The 22690-nt window shown below is 36.5% G+C and overlaps 2 protein-coding genes across 2 annotated transcripts; both read right to left on the minus strand.

The window, feature by feature from the left end:
- Positions 1–553: 553 nt before the first annotated feature.
- On the minus strand, positions 554–1881 carry LOC100254055 (patatin-like protein 2). The gene is made up of 5 exons (XM_019216314.2): positions 1714–1881; positions 1410–1571; positions 1003–1305; positions 734–909; positions 554–629 (listed from the first exon to the last, which is right to left on the minus strand). Exons 1-5 carry the CDS (start codon positions 1879–1881, stop codon positions 554–556), a joined length of 885 nt encoding a protein of 294 aa, XP_019071859.2.
- Positions 1882–2006: 125 nt separating this feature from the next.
- LOC132253078 (patatin-like protein 2) lies at positions 2007–2722 on the minus strand. Its single transcript, XM_059734332.1, has 2 exons — positions 2588–2722; positions 2007–2215 (listed from the first exon to the last, which is right to left on the minus strand). Exons 1-2 carry the CDS (start codon positions 2720–2722, stop codon positions 2030–2032), a joined length of 321 nt encoding a protein of 106 aa, XP_059590315.1. The 3' UTR covers positions 2007–2029.
- Between the last annotated feature and the right edge of the window lie 19968 nt (positions 2723–22690).

Raw genomic sequence — 22690 nt, forward strand, 5'->3', positions numbered from 1 at the left:
TTATTAATTTTGACTTTAAATTGTGATATTAAATTATTTTAGTAAATATGTTTGATCTCTTAATAAATTACATGAAAGCATTAAATTATATAAAGTTATTGAATTGATTAACCAAACATCTAAATTAAATTAAGTCATTAAGTTATATTAAGTTATTAAGTTGATTAATGAAACATTCTCTAAATATGATAAATTTTTTTTTTCCAATTATATAGTTAACCTTCAAAGAAGGAATTTTTCTAGACCCATTCCTTTGCTTTTCGTTAATGTTGCATGTTGTCATGTTCAATCAAGTGTGTGATTTCATAACTTAATTAACATTGATGAAAATTTATATATCAAATAAACATTATTTTCTTACAGAAGCAATTAATAAATGACAAATTTGAGGTATACAGCTTAGTACAATCGTTTGGGAGATAAAAAACAAAAGAATCAATCAAATTACAATATTTTGAAGTACAATTATTACTATATAAGCAGCCCATGCTTTGGCCATTGGACACATACAGCCAAGGGTAACTGGTACCGGAACAATGAAGGGTCAATCTCACTACTTCAAGTTTTTCTTGGGATTTGGTGATCTTGTCTCTCGGAGTCTCTTCTCATCAGAGAGTAGCTTTGCAAACCTGCAAGGAGTAGGTAGTCAACTGTACTGTTATAAAAGATCTTTTATACTTAATGCAATTATACAAATGTTTAATATCTTGTTCAATTTAATTTTTTTCTATACCTTTTGAGAGCCTCTTCATTAGTGCCGCAATTTTCAACTGGCACAGAGAGACCTGTCTCCAAGTTCACCCTTGAAACTGGTTTCTTCAGCAGCCTTTCTCCGATTTTCACAAGGTTGCCCAAGTTTTCCTTGGTGGTGACATCAACCGTAGCATTCGTTCCATGTAATGTATCATCCTAATTTGACATAGTTCAAGCAAATATTCAATGCACAAGAAGGTTTAAGGCAAAAGCCAAATGGAAACATGAGCATGTATTGGAGGAGCTCACTTGGATTCGGAGGTAGTTATCTTCAGAATGAAGGGCTTGGAAAACCACGGAAATATGGAAATCAACCATATCTGCACTTGCTTGCGTAAACACATCCACCAAAGGAGTGGAACCACCATGAAGTAGCCAACCCAAAACGCCCCATTTGGCTGCCATTTTGGCATTGTATTTCTGTTCTGACTTTGGAGAGCCAGTTCCTATTGAGATCACTAGAAAGCGGCCATAGTCCATGGGTTTAATTGGTAAGAAATCTGGGTTTTTGTCAAAAACTTGTTTCGTTACTTGGCTTATGGCAACTAAAGCCTGGATCATGGTGCCAAAAGAAGAAAAAAGATAAAAGTCAGCTTAATATATTTAAATTCTGACACTTTGTTATATATTATTGCTTTAAGTGGTTATTATCTTACCGGATTATTTGCTGCGACACCACCATCAATAAGATTGAGTTCCCGTGCTTTTCCTTCTTTATCTTGGTTTTTAAAGAAATAGGCCGGAAAGTATGTTGGTGCTGCAGAGCTACCAATGCATATGTCAGCCAGTGGAGCATCCAAACTTGGGGATCTTTTAACCTGCATGAGGTTAGTTAAGATTCTGTTACATGTTAGCCAGGTAATTAATCTAGACTCACAATCCAAACCCAATTAAATGGAGGGCCGAAACGGTAGAGCACGAGAGAGAGAGAGAGAGAGAGAGAGAGAGAGCAAGATCAACCTCATAGGAGGAGAAAATGCTTGGCTGCAAACTCTTGATATCAAAAGTTGGAATAACCACACTGGTCAAGGTCTGATGCAACCGAGTCCTTCCTAGTTTCTCCTTTATGAGGTTGTGAAGGTATTTCCCATCATAATTGGGCCCAACTATTGATCTAAAAATATTCATGATCCAGCCGAAAATACCCCTGCCATTAAACAAAAATTCTTTTGTTAGTTACCATATGAAATTCCAAAACAAGACGTAATCCTAGGTTTTCACATACTCTATATGAATCGATCTTCAAAAGAGAAGCAAGAACAATCTGTATCAAATATTACCTTCTGTGTGGAAATATTTTAGGGCCGTGCTCAAGATAAAAGGGCTTGATGTCTTTGGCTGCGAATAGAGGACGTTTCTCATCATTCGGAGCAGTTAGCATGGCAGTCACAAGACCACCTGTGCTTGTTCCAGCAATCACATCGAAGTAGTCTGCAATCCTTGCATCATCACCATCCAGCTCCTGATATATTCAATATTGTATTGTTTGTGGTTAGTGTTACCTAAATCCATTATTTTATCTTATATTTGACACTTGGACCACAGTAACATATTTGAGGATTATTAGCAGGTTGCATTCTTTCTAATTTTCAATATATTTGAGGATTGCATATATAGGCTATACGCAATACAACAAATTTTAAAATATGTAGTATGGTAGGTAGGTGAGCGGGATTGAATAAGCATTTGGATTGTAATTGTTCACTGTTTTTTAAAGTTGTGTAGTGATAATTTTTAAAGAAAAATCGCTCCAAGAACCCTACTTTGACATGCAGTAGAATATAGAGATGAAATATGTGCAAACATCATCCACATGATATTAAATAATTTATACCTGAAGTTGAGATTCCAGACAAGCAAGGATAGTTGCAGGAATGATGCCCCTGATACCACGTCCATCAATACTAAGAATGGTGACTAGGTTACCATAAGTTGGGGGCTGGATTTGAGGTAAGAGTGATTTCTCCATCTGAAAAATGATAATTATAGGATTGTATGCACTAACTTACAACAAGAAACTAAGAAATCCTTGGATAAAAGAAAGATGTGAAGAAAAACAAAAGGGCTTGAGGCACCAAGAAAGATGGCCTTGAGCAAGAAAAGGATGAGAAAAAAGAAACAATGCTCGAGTTGTCTTCCCTCTTGTGTTGGATTGCATTGTCCAGAATCTATTTATAGGCTAATCGAGCAGCAAGGCACGTGCTATAGAATGCGGTTACTGACGAGTAGGTAACGTGATATGATGATGAAGTCTGCTTCTAGCACAGAGCCCCTTTCCCAGATATTCTTTTAGTTTATGTGGTCAACACACTCCATTAATAGGATATTCTGTGTGCAAGTAATTACACACAGAATGAAGGCGGCTGGCCAGATTTAACATGAGAAAATTGAGTTGAATGAGTCTAATATTAAAATCACATTGTTCAAAAATAAAAAACAGATGAAGTCTGCTCCCACCAAGTTTCCATACCACATTTTGAAGTATAGTTAGTTCTCGTTCTGATATTAATCCAGACTAAGGCTGGCAGCTTCCAACACTGGTATAATAGCATGTTTTCCATCTTTTTTTTCTCCCCTGTATATACACATATTATAAAGTCCATAGTATGAACCTTGTTTCATCGTTAACAACTAAAGAAAGATAAATTAATGAACATGCAAATGAACGCTCATGCTTACGAGGATGATTATTTTGATATTTTATGATAGTACAACTAGCAGTCTGCTTTGTCATGCTGTTGCATCCTCCTATTCTTGTATTTGTGTGTAAGGGACAAATCAAACTTTGAGGATTGCATGACAACACGACATCATGCTCATCACAGATGTTGTTCAATTGTTCAGTTTATATAAACATGAAACACATGGTACGGAGAACCAGGACAAATCAACCTCTTAATCATTACATACACGGCATCATGTTCATTATAAATATTGGTGATGACATAATAATATATGCTAAATAGGGTGTAACAAATAAAAAAAAAATTAAGACTATGAAAGTGAAATTAGAGAAAGAGTGTATGTGAGAGAAACCAAAAAAAATAAAAAAATAAATTTAAAACATGATGAAGACGACGGTGAAGGAGATGTTTCACCAAACATTTCATTATTTACTAAAGAAATAAGTTTGGTTTAATCTTCCTTGCAAGCTATCTTACTTTTTTTTATTACAACCTATGCTCAATTATGCAATGATTATACAACGTCATTTCCTTGAAAACGACATTGATTACTTGGCACTATATAATTTGCATGCTTTATTTGTTGGTAATATTATGATTTTTTACTATAATATTCTTTTCATGACGGGTGGTGTCGGCTCCAGAAAGGCTGCATCAGTGCACAGTGATTCTCAATCAGATATTAGGGCACCCAGATAATATTTTTGTGTTTGTGTCACTGTTGTCCTTTAAAATTATTTATCCTTACATCTAAATAATTTGTTTTCTTGTGGTTGTAGATTTGATATAAAGTTGATTCAGATAAACCAGTTTTTAATCTTGAATTTAAAAAAAGAATAATCTAAAATATAATGGTGAAAATGAAAAGAAAAAAAAAATGAATACCATTCCTAAATGGAAATCTTGGTAATTGAAAAACTTCGTCAACATATACCAATGGTTTATTAATGGCTATTAAAGTTTCATGTAGGGACTAAAATTTCTTGACATATCTTCAATGGACAAAGATCATTTTTCCAAAAATAAATTGTCTTTAAATGTATTGATTCCTTTTCTTTTGCGTTAGGCAATGGATGTTCTTCAAGTGAAAACCACACTTGTAGAGTTGTGTCCACACTAACAATCATACCAAGTACTTCTGTCATTATACCAAACAACCAAGAAATGAGTAGTCCAACATTCTTAGTCCAGGCAGTGTGTTGAGGGTTCAAGAAAAACTTTTCTCAGTTGTATCCAAGCCAACAATCATACCAAATGCTCTTCTATCATTATTCCAAACAACCAAGAAGTGAGTAGGTCCAGGCAGAGTGTTGAGGATTCAACAACTTTTCTCCATTTTCATCAAATTTTTCTTTTGCGAGCTTATTAGCATCTATGAGATGGTGTGCTATTCCAAGACTTCTAATAAGAGGCAGAACTTGTGAACACCATAGAAGAAAATTAGAAGTGTTTAATTTAATTGATACAAGACTAATGCATTGGTTAAAGAATTGGATAGTGAGTTTGGGTTCATCTTGACTGACCATATTTGAAAGGATTGGATTATAGGCTCTGATGCCATGTGAAAACAAAAAAACACTAAGCAAACCTTTGAAGATTATTATACAGAGAGAATGTATGTACAATTGTCGGGATGACTTTTAATAAACAATGACAGAGTTATACACATTAAGTAATAAGAAAATTTTCGAGAACTCAGTAATGACATCAGTTATTTAGTAAGTTCCCACTTGGTCGCATCCTGATGAAACTTGAGAATTAAGGTGCTAGTGATTGAGCTCAATTTGAGTATTGCAACTAAACACTTCTTATAAAAAGGAAATGGATGAGAAATGAGAGGGAATTTTTTTTGAGCAAACACACTTTCTTTCTTAGAATCCAAACTTGAGGAATACATCATAATACAATCATTTTTCTGTTTACATAACTCATTTTATCATTACTTTCTAGAAATTTGTTTGTGTGCTCCCTACAATTTAAGTCATGTAAATTGTAGATAAGATGTCCAATGCCAAGACTAAGTGGACTGTTAGTTACTGATCAGGTTTTCCCACAACACCACTCAACTGTTAAAATGATGAAACTATTGCATAAAGGTAAGGTAGGTAGCTAATTATATCTAAAAATAAGATTAAATTAAAATAGCTACCAAAATTTTTTACTTTTATCTTTATCAATCAGTTCTGGGCACTTAATTTGCAAAGTTGGAAGCATGAAGGATTACAGCATCCTGAATGAACTTCAATTTAGGAACTAAAGGTAGCTAATTGGTATTTAAATTAATTGAACATTGTTTATCATGGTTAGGCAGAGATGTGAGGCACCAGTGAAGTGAAAAAGGATAGGGCTGCTCAACTATGGAAATCTGGTCGCCCTAGTGAATTAGTGAACAATTCACTGGAAGCTTCAAATTTCTTGCACAGCGTGGCCAATTTCATTTTCAAGTTTAGCTGAACCTAGAGCAGAAATAATACTAATACAGGATAATTCCAACTTCTCTACAGAATTGGGATTATGGGTACATATGCTGGAAATACTTTGTTCCTTGTGATCTTTGTAAAGCTTATGTTTATCTTTTTAATCAGTGGCCTTGACCATTCCACCATTCCACCATTCCAAATTAAGCTATCACTTCATTTAATACCACAGTCCATGCATGAACTATTTTATTCTGAGATTATTTTTTTTCACCATATATAATGATGCTAAATAAAAGGAACTAAATAAAAAATCAAAACACACGACCCTGCATCACACCTCACTAGTTTACTTACAGACTCAATACTTCACATATATATGCAATGCCTTCTCCTGGTTAGATCTTTCATTTTCACAAACTGAACCTACAAACCCATATATAATAGGATGGGTAACTAACCATGGCAGAACTATTACTTTTCATGGAAGCTAGCTAGATATGATCTAATGTAATTAACAATGCATTCCTGATTCTTTGTGATGCTTTATAACATGGGAAGTCCATTTGCTTACCATTTATCACATATATAGACTTGATCTGATCATGGCAATAAATAATGGCAATCCTTTATAGCCCAGCTACTTTTGTTTAAGGGTTTTCTTTTACCATGCGTACCTTTGATATCTCAACTTATGTGCATCAATTAACATATATGAGATAGGGGTTCATGTCTTCCTAGTATGCACAGCTTAATTTCTACCAAAAAGTCTCACATGTGGAGGTATGATTTAAGGGCTTTGATGAAATGAGAAAAATGAGCTAATGGCAAAATTCTGAAGTTGTTAAAACACTGAATCAACTCGCATTTTCATTTACTTTGGATGAAGATGGAGCTGAAGGAAAAGTGCTTGAAGTTTTCTTAATAATCCATCCATTTTGCTTCACCTAATTAGATGAAGGGAGAAGCGCAAATATAGAAGGTAGATTCACTTGGAGTTTCTCTTACTTTACCTTACCGGATCCCTAGACCTAGCCAATTAATTAACCAGGACCACCACCACCCATCAGTGGTTTATGTCCATTTATAAATACAGTCAATTATATGCTGCCACGTCCTTCACTGTAACCCCTGCCTTGTAAACCGGTCCTTGCTGTCTTGAAACGCTGCCCAGCAATGGTTTAATATAGTATGAGAGAAACCACAGAAAAATCTATAGGACATTCATAAATTTTTAATCATTCCGTGTCAAACATACCCGACTTTATAGTTTCTGACTTCTTCAGGTTTTTGCTTGTTCCACATCCAGCAGGTTTTTAACTTTATGGAGTCAACAATTTCAAGCAAGTGACATCTTAAACGTTGTTTTCTGAAAAAAAAAAAAAAAAATCAGAAATCTAACTCACATGTATCCAATAGAAGATTGTAGCAAAATTGAATTGCAAACCAAACACACAAAAGAAGTCCAAAAGAATATTTCATTCTTTCACAGTTCATTAGCAATATTACAGTCTACCCGTGATTATTCACTCTCTAAACAATGGTTATGGATCTAAATTAATGCCGATTGCAGCTAACCAAACCCAAGCTAAGGGGAAGTTTATTACAGCACAATCAATTATAGAAGAAAATAGCTAATTTTAAATTGATGATGCCCTACATGCTGCATGTCCATGAGGCGATTTAGCTATGAAGCTTCTTTTCTTGGGAGAGCAGGTTTGCAAACCTGCAGGATTGAAAGCTACTTATTGTGATTGTGATATTGATTCAGAAAATAAAAAATAAAAAATGTATTTCTACAAACCTTATGCGAGCCTCTTCATTGGTCTCCTGATTAGTAGGAACAAAGATACCCGACTCCAAATTAAATTCATCCTTGAAACTGGTTTCTTTAGCAGTCGTTCCCCAACTTTTACAAGATTTTTTACTTTCTTCCATGGCAATATCAACTGAAGATACTAGTCCTTTTAGGGTATCATCCAACAGTTTAATTTTTATTTGAAGGTGTCAAAAGTAGTGTTATGGTGGACCAGAAAACAAGGAAGAAAATCATTTTTCATCTCCAAGAATATAGAGGATTTTAACAACAATAGCTTTGATGTTGTATCAATGCTTGTATAAAGACGTGCATGAGCATGTATGCCTACCTGAATCCGAAGGTAATTCTTTCCCGAGAGAAGGGCTTGAAAAACCATGGAAATATGGAAGTCTACCATATCTGTGCTTGCTTGTGTAAACACATTCACTAATGGGGTGAAACCAATACTAGTTAACCATCCCAATATATATGGAAGTCAACCATATCCATAATTGTTTGTCTTTAAGTTTTTCCTTTACAAGGCTTTGCAAAAACTTTCCAACATATTTTGGACTTAGTAAGGCTTTTGATTATCTTTATAATGAGGTAAAACATAACTGTCATTTAGGAAAAAAAAAAAAAAAAAAGAAGAAAAAAATCATGTTAACAACTATAAAAATAGTAACTTTGTGACATTCAATTCAACATAATTATACTGGTTAATGAATTCTTTGGTTGTGGGCAAATTTTAAGAGACTGATTAAGGTAGAGATTCTCAATGCCTTTGGCGGCAAACATGGGGCAATTGTCTTACTAGGTGCAGTTAGCATGACAGTCACAAGACCACCTGTGCTTGTCCCAGCATCATATCAAAATAGTTTACAATTCTTCAATCCCCTCCATCCAACTTCTAAACCTAGTAGAAACCACTTAGAGTTAATACTTGCATTATAATAACCACTGTTAACATCAACACAAATGAAGTGGTAATATAGAAAATTGTTGCAGCTTCAAAAACGCCCTCCATTTAAATATACACAGGTGAAAAATGGCATATATGCCAAAATTCTGGTTGAATTGATATGGCAGAGGTAGCTTGTAGATATGAATGTCATGATTAGTATCACTCTTCATATATGGAATAGAAGAGTGATGCTCCTGATGCTTGGGGAGCTTGTTGATATTTAGATCTTACCTGAAGTTCAGACTCTAGAAAGTTAGGGGTAGTTAATTCCTAGGATAATCCTTTTTATCCCACCTTCATCAATGTTGAGGATGGTAATTAATTAGATTCCCATATGTTGGAGGTTGCTAGGGTGATTTTAATTTGCTCCTTCCATGATGGTATGAAGTAAAAGAGATAGATGTATAGACTTTCTTTAGAAAAAATTATAAGATCTTGAAATAAATTTTAATAGAAAAAGAAATTGTAAGACTGAAGTACTCTTTCATAAAGCATGAGATATTAAAGTTCTACCAAGTTAAGAGAAAGAATCTATGAATATGGAAGACTTACGTAACATGGGTATCTATGTTTATAGCATGATATGTAATTTAATTTTTCCCCTAAGTTTCATTAGTTCACCGTCTATACTTAATTCTTTGACTTTGTCCCTACATGTACTTTCCTTGATGTGGCTTTGGTTGGAGATGATGATCACTAACATGGTTATCATTCAATGAAAAACAACTGTTAAATCATTTTATCATAATGGAAAGATGGCCCTTGTAGGCACTCAATATGGGAATTGTAGGTAGAGTACTACTCTAAGAGAATTTTAGGTAAGACTAATTAGGTAAATGCGTATAGCTAAAAATGGAATGCATCAATCCAACCAAACTATTACCCTAAGCAACAAAGGCCACAATTTCTAAATAAATAACTTAATGTGAATTGTAGTATCTAGCATGTTTACATGAAAATATTCTTGCTTGCATGTTGAATTCAAGAAGTTAGTTTGTATTCTAAATGTCGCTTTTTTTTTTTCATAATAGGTGGCGCCTACATTCTAAACACCAACTTTTTTCACAATAGGTGGCGCCTACATTCTATATAAACATCTACCATTTTTTTTTTTTTTTTTTGCAATATGTGGTACCTCGTCAAGGTGCAAAAGAATCAATTGGTGCGAAAAATTTGTAATTCAATCAAATCAATTCCACGGGCCTCAAAAAATGAGAAATAATATTGATGATATGACAATGATGAAAGCCTCCATCAAGTTGATGACGAAAGAGTCAAAGCCTCGATCAAGGAAGGCAGCTGAGTGTAGCATGCATGAACCAACAATGAACTCTGGTTTACCATTTAGTTATGAACAATAACAGGAGTGTTCAACTTTGATTTACCTTTTTGCTATGAACAATTTCAGGAGTCGTCAACTCTGGTTTAATATTCTGTTATGTGGAGAAACCTCCTTAAGATGTTTTCACTGTTGTTTACACGGTGGGGCACAAGTAATTAATACTGCATTTCTTTGGAAAAGGCGAAGCCTAAGGGATACAATTGGGAGTGGATGAGTAAAACGGGGAAACCAAATTTGCCCAACCTAACCAGAAAAACTACCGTAGCAGTTGTGTATACAGAAAGAGCATTTATATGTGCAGAAAGAAAAGACGCCCAAACCCCTTCATTTGATGCCTTGTGCAACAGATGCGGATTGGGATATATCTGCTCCCAAAATGGAGAATATTGGTGCTGAAGTAATGTGCTGAATATTGTTATTAGAATGGGATGATATGTCATTTTGAAGGCGATGGAGTTTTGGTTAGTTGTTTGTCACGAGCGCTCTGAGGCTAGTGGATGTAGGTGGCATTAATTGTGGGTTGGTGTGGTTGTGTTGTTGGTGGGGATTGAAATGCTTAAATATTGATTCAATCACTATGGAGGGATTTTGATATATTTTTTATATGAAAGAAAGTGAAAGCATTTATCAGGTTTCCTCTTGAGCTTTAGAGATCTTTAATCAAATTAGAAGCCTTAGATATATTTTTTTTATGAAAGAAAGTGAAAGCATTTATCAGGTTTCCTCTTGAGCTTTAGAGATCATTAATCAAATTAGAAGCCTTAGTAATGATATTCTGGAAAAATAAAAAGTATTGTTTCTAAGAAGGTTGTCAAAAAAGTTTGATCATGTAGTTGCTGCAATTAAAGAATCCAAAGATTTCTTAAGAACCAGAATTAATGGAGCCACTTAAAACCACATGAGCAAAGAATCAACAAGCATTCCATTTCACCTATGGACTAAGCTTTTCAATCAAAAACCAATGTTGCTGATAACAAAGGTTTTAGGCAGAGAAAGTAAAAGGACGGGGGTTTTGGGTAATGGGCCTATCTAAGGCCCTCCTCTGTGTCTTCAAAGTTGGTCTAGTTTGGGGCCAGGATTAAAACTTGGCTAGCGTGAATGGCCCAAGAAGAAAAATGGCAAAGTAAGATGTGGAAGAGCTAAGCATGAGGAGTAGTGGAGATAGTTAGTGCTTGGAGTTGTAACTACTTAAAATGGCAAAGAGAGAATCAATAATGAGGAGGAAAATGCCCCCATAGACTCTACACCTATCGATAGATGAAGGGTATATCAATGCAACTGGCTAGGCCATCACCAAGAGAGAGGTAAGAAAGAACAATAAGAAATACTCTTTTTTTATAAATAAAAAATAAAAAAAACAAAAAAAACCCCAACTAACTTAACTATTGGAGAAGCTTATCTCAGGGCTATACCGGGTAAGCCTTGTGTTGCAAGTAAAAAACGCACGGCAAGTAGAAGATTATAGCTTAAGAAATTTTCAACTCCAACAAGTGGCGTCATTTGTGGGAAGTTTCTATGTTGAAGTATAGCTTTCACTTTGAACTTGACGTAGAACCCTTTTCTTTTTGTCTGGAGTTGGAAGTTAGACAATGGGAGACAATTAGTTGTGGGATTCAATTAGTACAACAATCCCCCGGATGGCCACTACCTCAAAAACTCTTTGCGAGGGTTTTGAAAGATTCTAGGTGGAGCAGGAAAGGAGAATGGAATCCATTCTTGCTCAAACTGAGTTGCTAAAGCAAGAAAATGCCTTATTGCAGAAACAACTAGAAGATCGGCAGGTTCGCAGTCAAATGTTGCATCAACCAGCAAGCAATCTTGATCATATACGCCAGCAAGATAATGATGACATGGTGGAGCCTTTAGATCATGCAGTTCCCCTTGGTCAAGCTCCTCACACCATCTTAAACTCGCATAGGGGACACCGCCCATCTGATGCTAGGATTCCAAGAATGTTGGTCACTGAAAAAGTCGATGAGGTAGACAACACCTCTCGGCGGGGATCCCAACACCCATTATATTCAAACTCAGGTAGCCGACAACAAATGAGATTGCCCTAGGTTGAAGTCACGAGAAGGATGGCTCGACCCCTGTCTTTAGCAGTTTGGCTCCCTCAGGAACGTCCAAACGAATTGCCCCTAAGGGCCACAACTTGCCACTTGAATGATATGATGACAATGTCATTTGATCAACATATTATGATGTATGAACCCCCAAGAGGATACACCATTCCTAAGTTCGTCATGTATGATTGTACATATGATTCATTCAACCATTTAATGCATTATCAAAAAATGATGACGCTAGATATCGACAATGATGAACTCCCTTTGTAAGGTGTTCCCAACGAGTCTCCAGGGCATTGCCCTAGCTTGGTTTCACCGGTTTTCCCTTAATTCTATTCACTCCTTTAGGGAGATGTCAGAAGTCTTCGTTGCGCACTATTTGTGCTTAGCAAGGCAGAAGTTTAATATAAGTAGTCTTCAGAACTTGAATAAAATAGAAAGTGAGACTTTGGGTCAATTCATGCATAGATTCAACCAAACAATGCTCTAGATAGAAAGATGCAATATGGATGCTTTACTACAAGCATTCAAACGCAACATTGGCCTTGGGACTCCATTCTTTGAATGTCTCTCGAAAAAATCGCCATAAATAGTCAATGACTTGTTTAGAAGGGCCAATAAGTATGCCCTGTTGGAAGAAGATTTACAGGTTGTTGCCAGCCCTGTTTTGGCATCAACACAGACAACACGAGCAAGAAAAAATGCAGGAAACAAACGTCAGGGCCCGGGTAATCCCTCATAAGACAAGAAGTCATGTAGGAATCAGAAAGACCAAAGAACACCCCGATGGTGGACCCCACTTAGCTTGACTTATGGACAGTTGCTTCCCATTATGAGTAGTTTGCCCGATTTCAAGTGGTCTTTCGCTCTCAAGGGACTCACCGCAATGAGATCAAACTCGACATTGTGAATATCACAAAGAACATGAACATACTATAGAGGAATGCCGACACTTTCGTTATTTGGTGGAGGAATGGTGAGAATCAGCTTGATCTCCCAATATGTCGAGAAAAGTGAACGATTGACCATTGGGAGTAACAAGCAAGTTGTAGCTGGCATGGTTTAGCCAGATGGAACCCTGCCAATCATTCACATCATTCAAGGAGGGCTTGTGGATCAATGCTGGAAGTCAAAGCGCCGTCGACGAGCAATGATCTAAGAAGCAATCGATGTCGAGAAGATTAGCATGGAACAATATTCCTTTGTTCCAGGGACAATGGAACCTATGGATGGGGTTGTCTATTTTAGCCCTTGGGATCCGGCCTTGGTAATAGTGCCCCATGAAGATGCTCTTCTCTTGTCACTCAAAATTGCTAGATTCCAAGTCTGTCAAGAATTAGTTGATCCTAGTAGTTCAGTTGATTTTCTCCACATCTCGGCTTTTGAGTAGATGGGCATCCCAATTTATACTTTAGGAGGCCCAGATTGAGTACTAACATACTTCAATAGCTTAACATCCTGGTCTTTGGGGAAAATAATTTTGCTAGTAGAAGCCAGCCTTACAGCCCTAAACGCCTGCTTTTCAGTCATATTAAATCCTTCGCCTTATAACACTATACTGAGAATAGAATGGATTCAAAAAATGAAAGCTACCTCATCAACTTATCACCAAAAAGTCAGTTTCCTTAGAAAAATGGGACAGGTTGATCTATTTGGAAGCTAACTAGCAGCAAGGCAATGTTATCAGGTAAATGTCAGGCTTGTAGGAGAGGAAATCGAAAGTGTCTGCACTGACAGTGAGGCCCAACAGAAATAACAATTACTAAAAAAAGGGGAATGAGCAAGAGCCTCTAGTCGTTGACCCACTCGTTTGCATAGAAATACAAAATGGGGGACGATATAGAGTTACTTATGTTAGCTTTATGCTGACATAGCAAGAGAAATAGCTATTAGTAAACCAACTAGATAAGAATGCCATACTTTTTCTTGGAAGTTTTCTAACATGTGAGGAATATCCCCTGAAGTGATTAGCCTTAAACTTGGGATCCACCTAGAATCAAAGCCTGTTTATCAGAAAGTAAGGAGACTCAATTAAAAAAAGTAACAGATAGTTCAACATGAAATATCCCGATTGCTCGATGTGGGATTCATTCAAGAGGCTAGCTAATGTAGTAGTTGTGCCAAAAAAAAAGGCAAGTGGAGGGTCTGTATTGATTTTACTAACCTAAAGGAGGTGTGCCCAAAAGATAGTTTCCCTTTACCACACATTGATCAAACAGTTGATGCCACTTCAAGGCATAAAATGTTTTCATTTATGGAGGTCTTTTCTGGCTATAATCAGATTCCCATATATCCTCCTGATTCAGAAAAGACAACATTCATAACCCCTTTCAGAACTTTTTGTTACAATGTTATGCCTTTCGACCTTACGAATGCAGGAGCCACTTATCAGCGACTCATGACAAAGATATTCTATCTTATGTTAGGCAAAACAACGAAAGTTTATATAGACGATATACTTGTAAAAAGCTAGAAACAGGAGGATCACTATGCAAATTTACGACAAGCTTTTAACCTATTGTCGCACTTTGGGATGAAGTTAAATCCAACTAAATGTGCATTTGATGTATCTATTGGTAAGTTTTTGGGTTTCCTAGTCATAGAGTGTGGTATAGAAATAGATCCTACTCAAATAAAGGAAGTACAAGAGTTACCTTTTCCACGTAATAAAAAAGAAGTACAACATTTAATAGGAAAAATGGTTGCAATAGCCCGTTTTATCTCCCAATACACTGACCACCCGAAGCCTTTCTTTAATGTAATAAAGAAAACCAAGATCTTTGAATGGACAGTGGAGCACGAGGATACACTCTTAGTTATAAAGAACTATTTGGTTTCGCCCCCAATCTTAAAAAGTCCTCAATTGGGAAATCCCCTATTTTTGTATCTAGCAACATCAAAATTGGCAATTAGTGCGGTTTTGTTTAAGTTGGGCCTTAATGGAAGTCAATTACCAGTCTATTATGTTAATAAGGCGATGCTACTGGCCGAGCAAAACAATTCCCTACTAGAAAAGGTGGCGCTGGCCTTGTGAGTGATCTCAAAGAAGTTGTGCCCCTACTTTTAGGTGTGCCAGGTGAATGTTTTATCTAATGTCCTTTTTCGGGCTATCTTACATAGGCCTGAGTTGTTTGAGCAACTAGTAAAATGGGCCACATAGTTGAGTGAATTTGGTTTGCTGTATTTACCCCATTTGTCACTCAAATGACAAGTCTTAGCAGACTTTATTGTTGAATGGCCAGATTCTAAAGTCGCTCAGACCAAATGTCAATGGAATGCTGGATTCTTTATGTTGATGGAGCGTCACGTGGTGTAGGAGCGGGAATAAGGCTTGTCCTGCAATCCCCCATAGGAGAATGCTTGGAGCAGGTAGTTCGGATGGGTTTTTGCACTTTAAACAACAAGGCTGAGTATGAAGTCATGCTTGTCGACATAGGCCTGGCATTGTCAGTCCAAGCTAGCCACCTCAATATATGGAGTGACTCACAGCTAGTGGTAAACCAAGTGCAAAGCGATGATGAATTAAGATATGTTAGAATGATGAGGTATCTTGATAAAGTTAAGCTTCAGCTTCAAAAATTCAATGAGTGGAAGATGACTCAGATCACTAGGGAAGAGAATGCTCGGGTAGATGCATTAGTCGAGGTAGCAATTTCCTTAGCAGTTACGCAAATAGTAACTTTGCCCATTTATTATCAAGACAATCCATCAATACTAAAAAAAGGCCAGGTAAGTCAGGTGTATGATGCCCAAGGAAGTTGGATGGGACAGATTATTAAGTATTTGGAAGTAGGGGAACTCCCAGAGGATGAGCATCAAGTGCAATAACCACACTGGTCAAGGTCTGATGCAACCAAGTCCTTCCTAGTTTCTCCTTTATGAGGTATTGAAGGTATTTCCCATCATACTTGGGCCCAACTATTGATCTCAATATGTTCATGATCTAGCCAAAAATACCCTTGCCATTAAACAAATTTTTTTTTTGTTAGTTACCATATGAAATTCCAAAACAAAACATAATCCTAGGTTTTCACATACTCTAATATTGTTAATGTTACCATATATAATTTAGGAATCATATTGGTTGTACATATAGGAATGTTAATGTTACCATATACAATTTAGGAATCAGTTAGACTCCATGTATAGGATATATATCAGTATATAGATGGATGCAGTGAAATATAAAAAAACTTATCAGAGTTATTAGAGCAAGGTTTCGACACCTTCCGAGTGGAGTTCGTGATCTTCTACCAATCAAATACTTGGCATCGAAAACAGTGTTGATTGGGTTCATCGCGACCTAGTTCTTGGCCGTTTCTATTCCAATTCTCTTGTGGGCTATTTCCTTTGTCTCTTGGTTGCATCATGTCATCAGATAAGTTGGAATCATTTCCTATTAGATTTACTAGAAAAAATTATTGTGCTTGGGAGTTTCAATTTAAATTATTTGTTAAAGGAAAAGAATTATGGGGTCATATTGATGGAGTAATCTTGCACCTCGTGATGCCAAGGCTTTGTCTAAGTGGGAAGGTGAGGATGCTCGGGTTATGACTTGGATCCTTAGATCGGTTGAACCTTGTTCTCAATATGAGGTCTTATAAAACTATTGCTACTATGTGGAATTATCTCCACATGGTTTACAATCAAGACAACTCTGCTAGGCATTTTCAATTGGAGTATGAGATGGCTAATTTCACACAAGGAAGTCTCTCAATTGAGGAATATTTTTCTGGTTTTCAAACTCTTTGGACTGATTATTCTGACATTGTTTTTGCTAATGTTCCCGCTATAACTCTCTCTGTTGTCCAAGCAGTGCATGTAACCAACAAGCGAGATCAATTCTTGATGAAGCTACGACCCAACTTTGAAATTGCATGGTCTAATATGATGAATTGTCATCCTGTACAATCTCTGGATGCCTGCTCAAGTGAACTTATGCTTGAGGAGCAGCGTATCATAACTCAAGCTACCATGGAACATCGTGCTAATGTTAGTGCACCTGTTTCAGTGGCTTATGTAGCACAAGGCCAGAATAAGGGTTGAGACATGCGTGTTGTCCAGTGCTTTAGTTGTAAAGATTTTGGTCACATTGCTTAGGATTGTCCCAAGAAGTTCTGTAACTACTGCAAGAAACAAGGTCATATCATCTCTGCTTGTCCCATTCAGTCTGAAAGGAAGTAGGGTACTGCTTATCATGCCTCCACCTATGCCTCTAGTTCTGCTGCATTGCCTGTTGCCTCGTCGGTTGTTCCTATTCCTGCTCCTACAGTCTTAGAAAACTCGAACACACTCACTCCTGAAATGGTACAACAAATGATCATTTATGCTTTTAAGCTCTTAGGTAATCATACGGTTTCTTCTAAGCCATGGTATTTTGACTCTGGAGCTTCTAACCATATGATGAATACTGTTATTTTTCTTTCCAATGTCAAAAATTATGATGGAAATCTGAAAATTAACATTGTTGATGGTAATTCTCTGCCTATCAGTGCTGTTGGGGATCTTTCATCTTCCTTAACTGATGTTTTTGTGTCTCCTGACCTCTCCACAAATCTTATTTCTGTTGGTCAATTGGTTTATAATAATTGTAATGTCAATTTCTCCCATTCTGGTTGTGTTGTGCAGGATCAAGTGTCCGAGAAGATGATCGCAAAGGGGCCTAAAGTGGGACGACTCTTTCCTCTTCATGTTTCTCCTTCCACTATTATTCCTAGTTTTGCTTTACTTTCATTTGCATGTAATGTTGTTAATTCTGGACATAAGATGTGGCATAGACGTCTTTGCCACCCAAACTGTGATGTACTTCATACTTTGTTTAATTTTGGATTATTGGGAAATAAAACATGTTCTTCTCTTGATCATTCTTTCGATTGTACGTCATGCAAACTTGGAAAAAGTAAAGTTCTACCTTTTCTTCATTCCATATCTAGTGCCTCACAATGTTTTGATATTATACATAGTAATGTTTGGGGGATTGCACCTATTGTTTCTCATGCACATTACAACTACTTTGTTACTTTCATTAATGACTTTAGTCGCTTTACTTGGGTTTAATTCCTCCGAGCTAAGGCTGAAGTTTTTTCAATCTTTAAGTGCTTTCTTGCACTTATTGAGACTCAATTCTCTGCTAGCATCAAGGTCTTGCGCTCTGATTCTGGCAGAGAATACATGTCTAACGAGTTTCAGGACTTTTTTCAAAGCAAAGGGATCATCTCTCAACGTTCTTGTCCTTCGACACCACAACAAAATGGTGTTGTTGAGAAGAAAAATCGCCATCTTCTTGATGTGGTAAGAACTTTTTTACTTGACTCATTGGTTTCTCCTCGTTTTTGGTGTGAAGCACTTTCTACTGCAATTCATTTGATCAATCGCTTACTCTCTCCTATGTTAAATCATGTATTTCCTTTCTCTAAGTTCTTTGGTCATTCTCCTTTATATTCTGATCTTCATACATTTGGTTGTGTTTGTTTTGTGCATCTACCTACTCATGAACAACATAAACTTACTGCTCAGTTTGTTAAGTGTGCTTTTCTTGGTTATGCTATTCCTCACAAAGGTTATGTTTGTTATGATCCCCATGCTCGTCATATACAAGTTTCTCAGAATGTGATTTTCTTTAACAATCAATATTTCTCTCCATTTCATGTTGAGCTACCATCTACATCTGTATCTCTTCTGCCTAGTTTTTCTGAATCCCCAACAATTGTGGAAATGTTTAAACCTGGTTTTTTGTATGAAAGATATAGTCAACATGAGTCCGATTCCACTTTCTCTGTGTCCTCTTCCGATCTTGACCTGACGCCTGATCCTGCTCCTGCTTCCACCACTCTTCGTTGGTCTACTCATCTTTCTCGACCCCTTGATTGGTATGGATTCTTCTCTCCTCTCTCTCTTATTGCTACTTAATCCACTATTTGTATTCCCTTTTGCTACAAACATGCCATGGAACATGAGTGTTGGCAAAATGCAATGCAAGTAGAACTTCAAGCACTTGAGAAGAATCATACTTGGGATATTGTTCCTTGTCCTTCTACAATCAAACCTATTGGGAGTAAATGGGTTTTCTCTATAAAACTTTGTTCTGATGGCTCTTTGGACCGGTACAAAGCTCACCTCGTAGCTCTGGGTAACAAGCAGGAATATGGGGTTGATTATGAGGGGACATTTGCTCCTGTTGCTAAAATGACCGTGGTTCGGACCATCTTAGCTATTGACGCTTCATAGTCATGGCAACTACATTAGATGGATGTAAAGAATGCTTTCCTTCATGGTGATCTCCAGGAAGAGATTTACATGAAGCTTCCCTCTCGTATGATTAATTCTTCTCCTCATGATGTCTGTAAGCTAAAACATTCTTTGTATGGGCTCAAGCAAGCGCCCCGGGCTTGGTTTGAGAAGTTTCGCAGTACAATTCTTTCTTTTAGTTTTACCCAAAGTCAGTATGATTCTTCCCTCTTCTTCCACACGTCTGTGTTGGGTATAGTCCTTCTCTTGGCTTATGTGGATGATATTATCATTACTGGCACTAACTGTGGTTTGATTACTAAGCTTCAGCGGATGTTACATACAACTTTCCATATGAAAGAACTTGGACATCTCACATACTTCTTAGGATTAGAAGTTCATCATCGGGCTAGTGGTATTTTCGTGAACCAACATAAGTATATTCAAGATCTTATCACTTTGGCTAGTTTGGAGGACACTTATTCTGTTGATAATCCTATGGAGGTAAATGTCAAATACAGGAAAGATGAAGGGGACCTTCTGGATGATCCTACTCTCTATTGGCGCCTAGTTGGGAGTCTTATCTACATGACCACTACTCGACATGATATCTCCTATGCTGTTCATCAGGCCAGTCAGTTTATGACTTCTCCTCGACATCTCCATCTTGCTGTAGTTTGACACATCATCCGCTATCTTCGAGGTTCACCTACTCGTGGGTTATTCTTTCCTACCGGCTCCTCTCTTCAACTTGTTGCCTATGGTGATGTTGATTGGGCTAGGTGTCTGGATACACGTCGATCTACTATGGGTTGGTGTATGTTTTTAGGTGATGCCTTAATTTCTTGAAGATGTAAGAAACAAGATTGTGTTTCTAAATCCTCTATTGAGGTTGAGTATCCTGCCATGTCTACTGCTTGTTATGAAATTATATGGCTACGCGGTCTTCTTGAGGAGCTTGGGTTTCCTCAGACTACTTCTACACCTCTTCATGTTGATAACACTAGTGCTATTTAGATTGCCACCAATCCTATTTTTCATGAACGTACCAAGCACATTGAGGTTGATTGTCATTTTATTTGAGACACCTTGGAAAGTCGGGTGATATCTCTTCCTCATATCTCTTCTGATCTCCAAGTGGCTGATATCGTCACCAAAGCTTTGACTTGACAGCGACATCAATTTCTTATTGGCAAATTGTTGCTGGTTGACTTACCAGCATTAATTTGAGGGGGGATGTTAATGTTACCATTTACAATTTAGGAATCATATCGACTGTACATATAGGAATGTTAATGTTGCCATATACAATTTAGAAATCATATTGGCTGTACATATAGGAAAAGATTGACGGATTGGCTTACCATGTATTTGTTAATGTTACCATATACAATTTAGGAATCAGTTAGACTTCGTGTATATGATATATATTAGTATATAGATGGATGCAGTGAAATATAAAAAAACTTATCAGAGTTATCCATTTCTGTGGAGTTTTTTTTTTAGTATTTTGACATCTATATGAATCAATCTTTAAAAGAGAAGCAAGAACAATCAAGTATCAAATACTAACTTCTCTGTGGAAATATTTTAGGGCCATGCTCAAGATAAAAGGGCTTGATGTCTTGGGCTGCAAATAGAGGACGTCTCAGATCATTCGGAGCAAACCGTTTAAGAATTAAACCAGTCACGAACCGCCTAAACCGGCAGTCGGACCGGTGACCTAGTGGAATGGGACGGTTCTAATCAAACCGAACAGTTCTAGTTGGACCACCATTTTAAAGGCTCCTTTGTATAAAAAGATTTGGCAAAAGCCCATGCTAGGCCTTGTCTCATAATGACAAAGCCCATACCCCACTCAACCATATTGTGGGCTAAGGCTTGAGCCCACCAGATGAGGCAATGCATTAGCCTTCAATATGGATAGCTTCTATAGCCATCCTAGGAGGTACATAGTTTTTGTTATCTAATATGCCAAACAAAATAATATATATTAGATTTAAAAAAAATTTGTAATATTAAATAAAAATAATATAATATTTTAAAAAATTATAAAATTAGTTTAAATTTTCATTTTTAATATATTCACATTAAAATATTTTGCATATTTCATTTAATAAAATTAAAAATATCAATATGATTTAATTTGATAATATTATTGATTTTTAATTTATTCATATATAATTTAAAATTTTTATAATTATTTTTAATTTTAATAATATATAAATTATATATTTATTACGTCACTGGTTCGACCGCCGGTCTGACCAATGAACCGTGAACTGGTAACTTTTCCGGTTCGATCACCGATCCGGTTCTAAAAACATTGGTGACCACACTTTCCTATATTTTTTGAAGACTTTATGATTGACGAGTAGGTAATGTGATATGCTGATGAAGTCCGCTTCTAGCACAGATCCCCATTAATAGGATATTGTTGAATTGGAGAATGTTTCCACACGCTCAAAATGGGGCGTTGTTTTAGCATCAAGAAATTGTCGTCTTCATTAGCTTGTTGGAATTGGGATGTATGACTGATGACTTGTTAGGATTTATCTGAAAATAAAGTCCAAGCTCTGTCTCTGTCTCTCTCTCTCTCTCTCTTATAAGGACAGTGATGATGGTCCAAAGAAGAATTCCGAAGCATGCAGAGATTCACAACTGCAAGTAATTTACACACAGAGTGAAGGCGGCTGGCCAGATTTAACATGAGAAAATCATGATTAATACATGATTCTTCACCAATAATTGAGTTGAATGAGTCTACTATTCAAATCACATTGTTAAAAAGAAAAACAGATAATAAAGATTCAAATCACATTATTAATGAGTGGGCCGGTCTCATTTAAGAACACGATTTGACATGCAAAATTAATGGATCCATCCATATACAACATCTACCACAACTCATGAGAAGAGATTCTGGTTGTTCTAATAATTCACCATTTTTCTTCATGGAATTAGTTATGAAATAGTCCCAATTTAGTACTAATAGAGAGAGTATCAAGGAAAATATTTGGTAGGTGGGCGGTGAATCAAGTTAATTAGATGGTGAAGAAAAACTAATGAGAGATGAACTTAATCAACAAGTTGTACCTCTTTTTTCTGTATAATATGCTAGTTAATCCAACTGTGTTAGACATTGCTGCTACTTACAAGTTATTTTACTTTATTATTCATTTTTTAATGTTGGGGGAGGTACTGTCGTTTCATTGAAAACGATGTTGTATTACTTGGCAAACAAAGATGGTGGTAAGTTTAGAATAATGCAATATATGATTTGCATGCTTTATTCCTTGGTAATACTATGATTTTTACTATAATCCAACTGTGTTAGACATTGCTGCTACTTATAATTGCGGAACAAAAGGTAATAACTCTTGCTTGAAATCAAATTAATTCCTGATATTCCTTTATTTTTTATATGTACACAAAATGG

The sequence above is a fragment of the Vitis vinifera genome, chromosome 18 (genome assembly GCF_030704535.1).
Source record: "Vitis vinifera cultivar Pinot Noir 40024 chromosome 18, ASM3070453v1".
NCBI classification, from domain to species: domain Eukaryota; kingdom Viridiplantae; phylum Streptophyta; class Magnoliopsida; order Vitales; family Vitaceae; genus Vitis; species Vitis vinifera.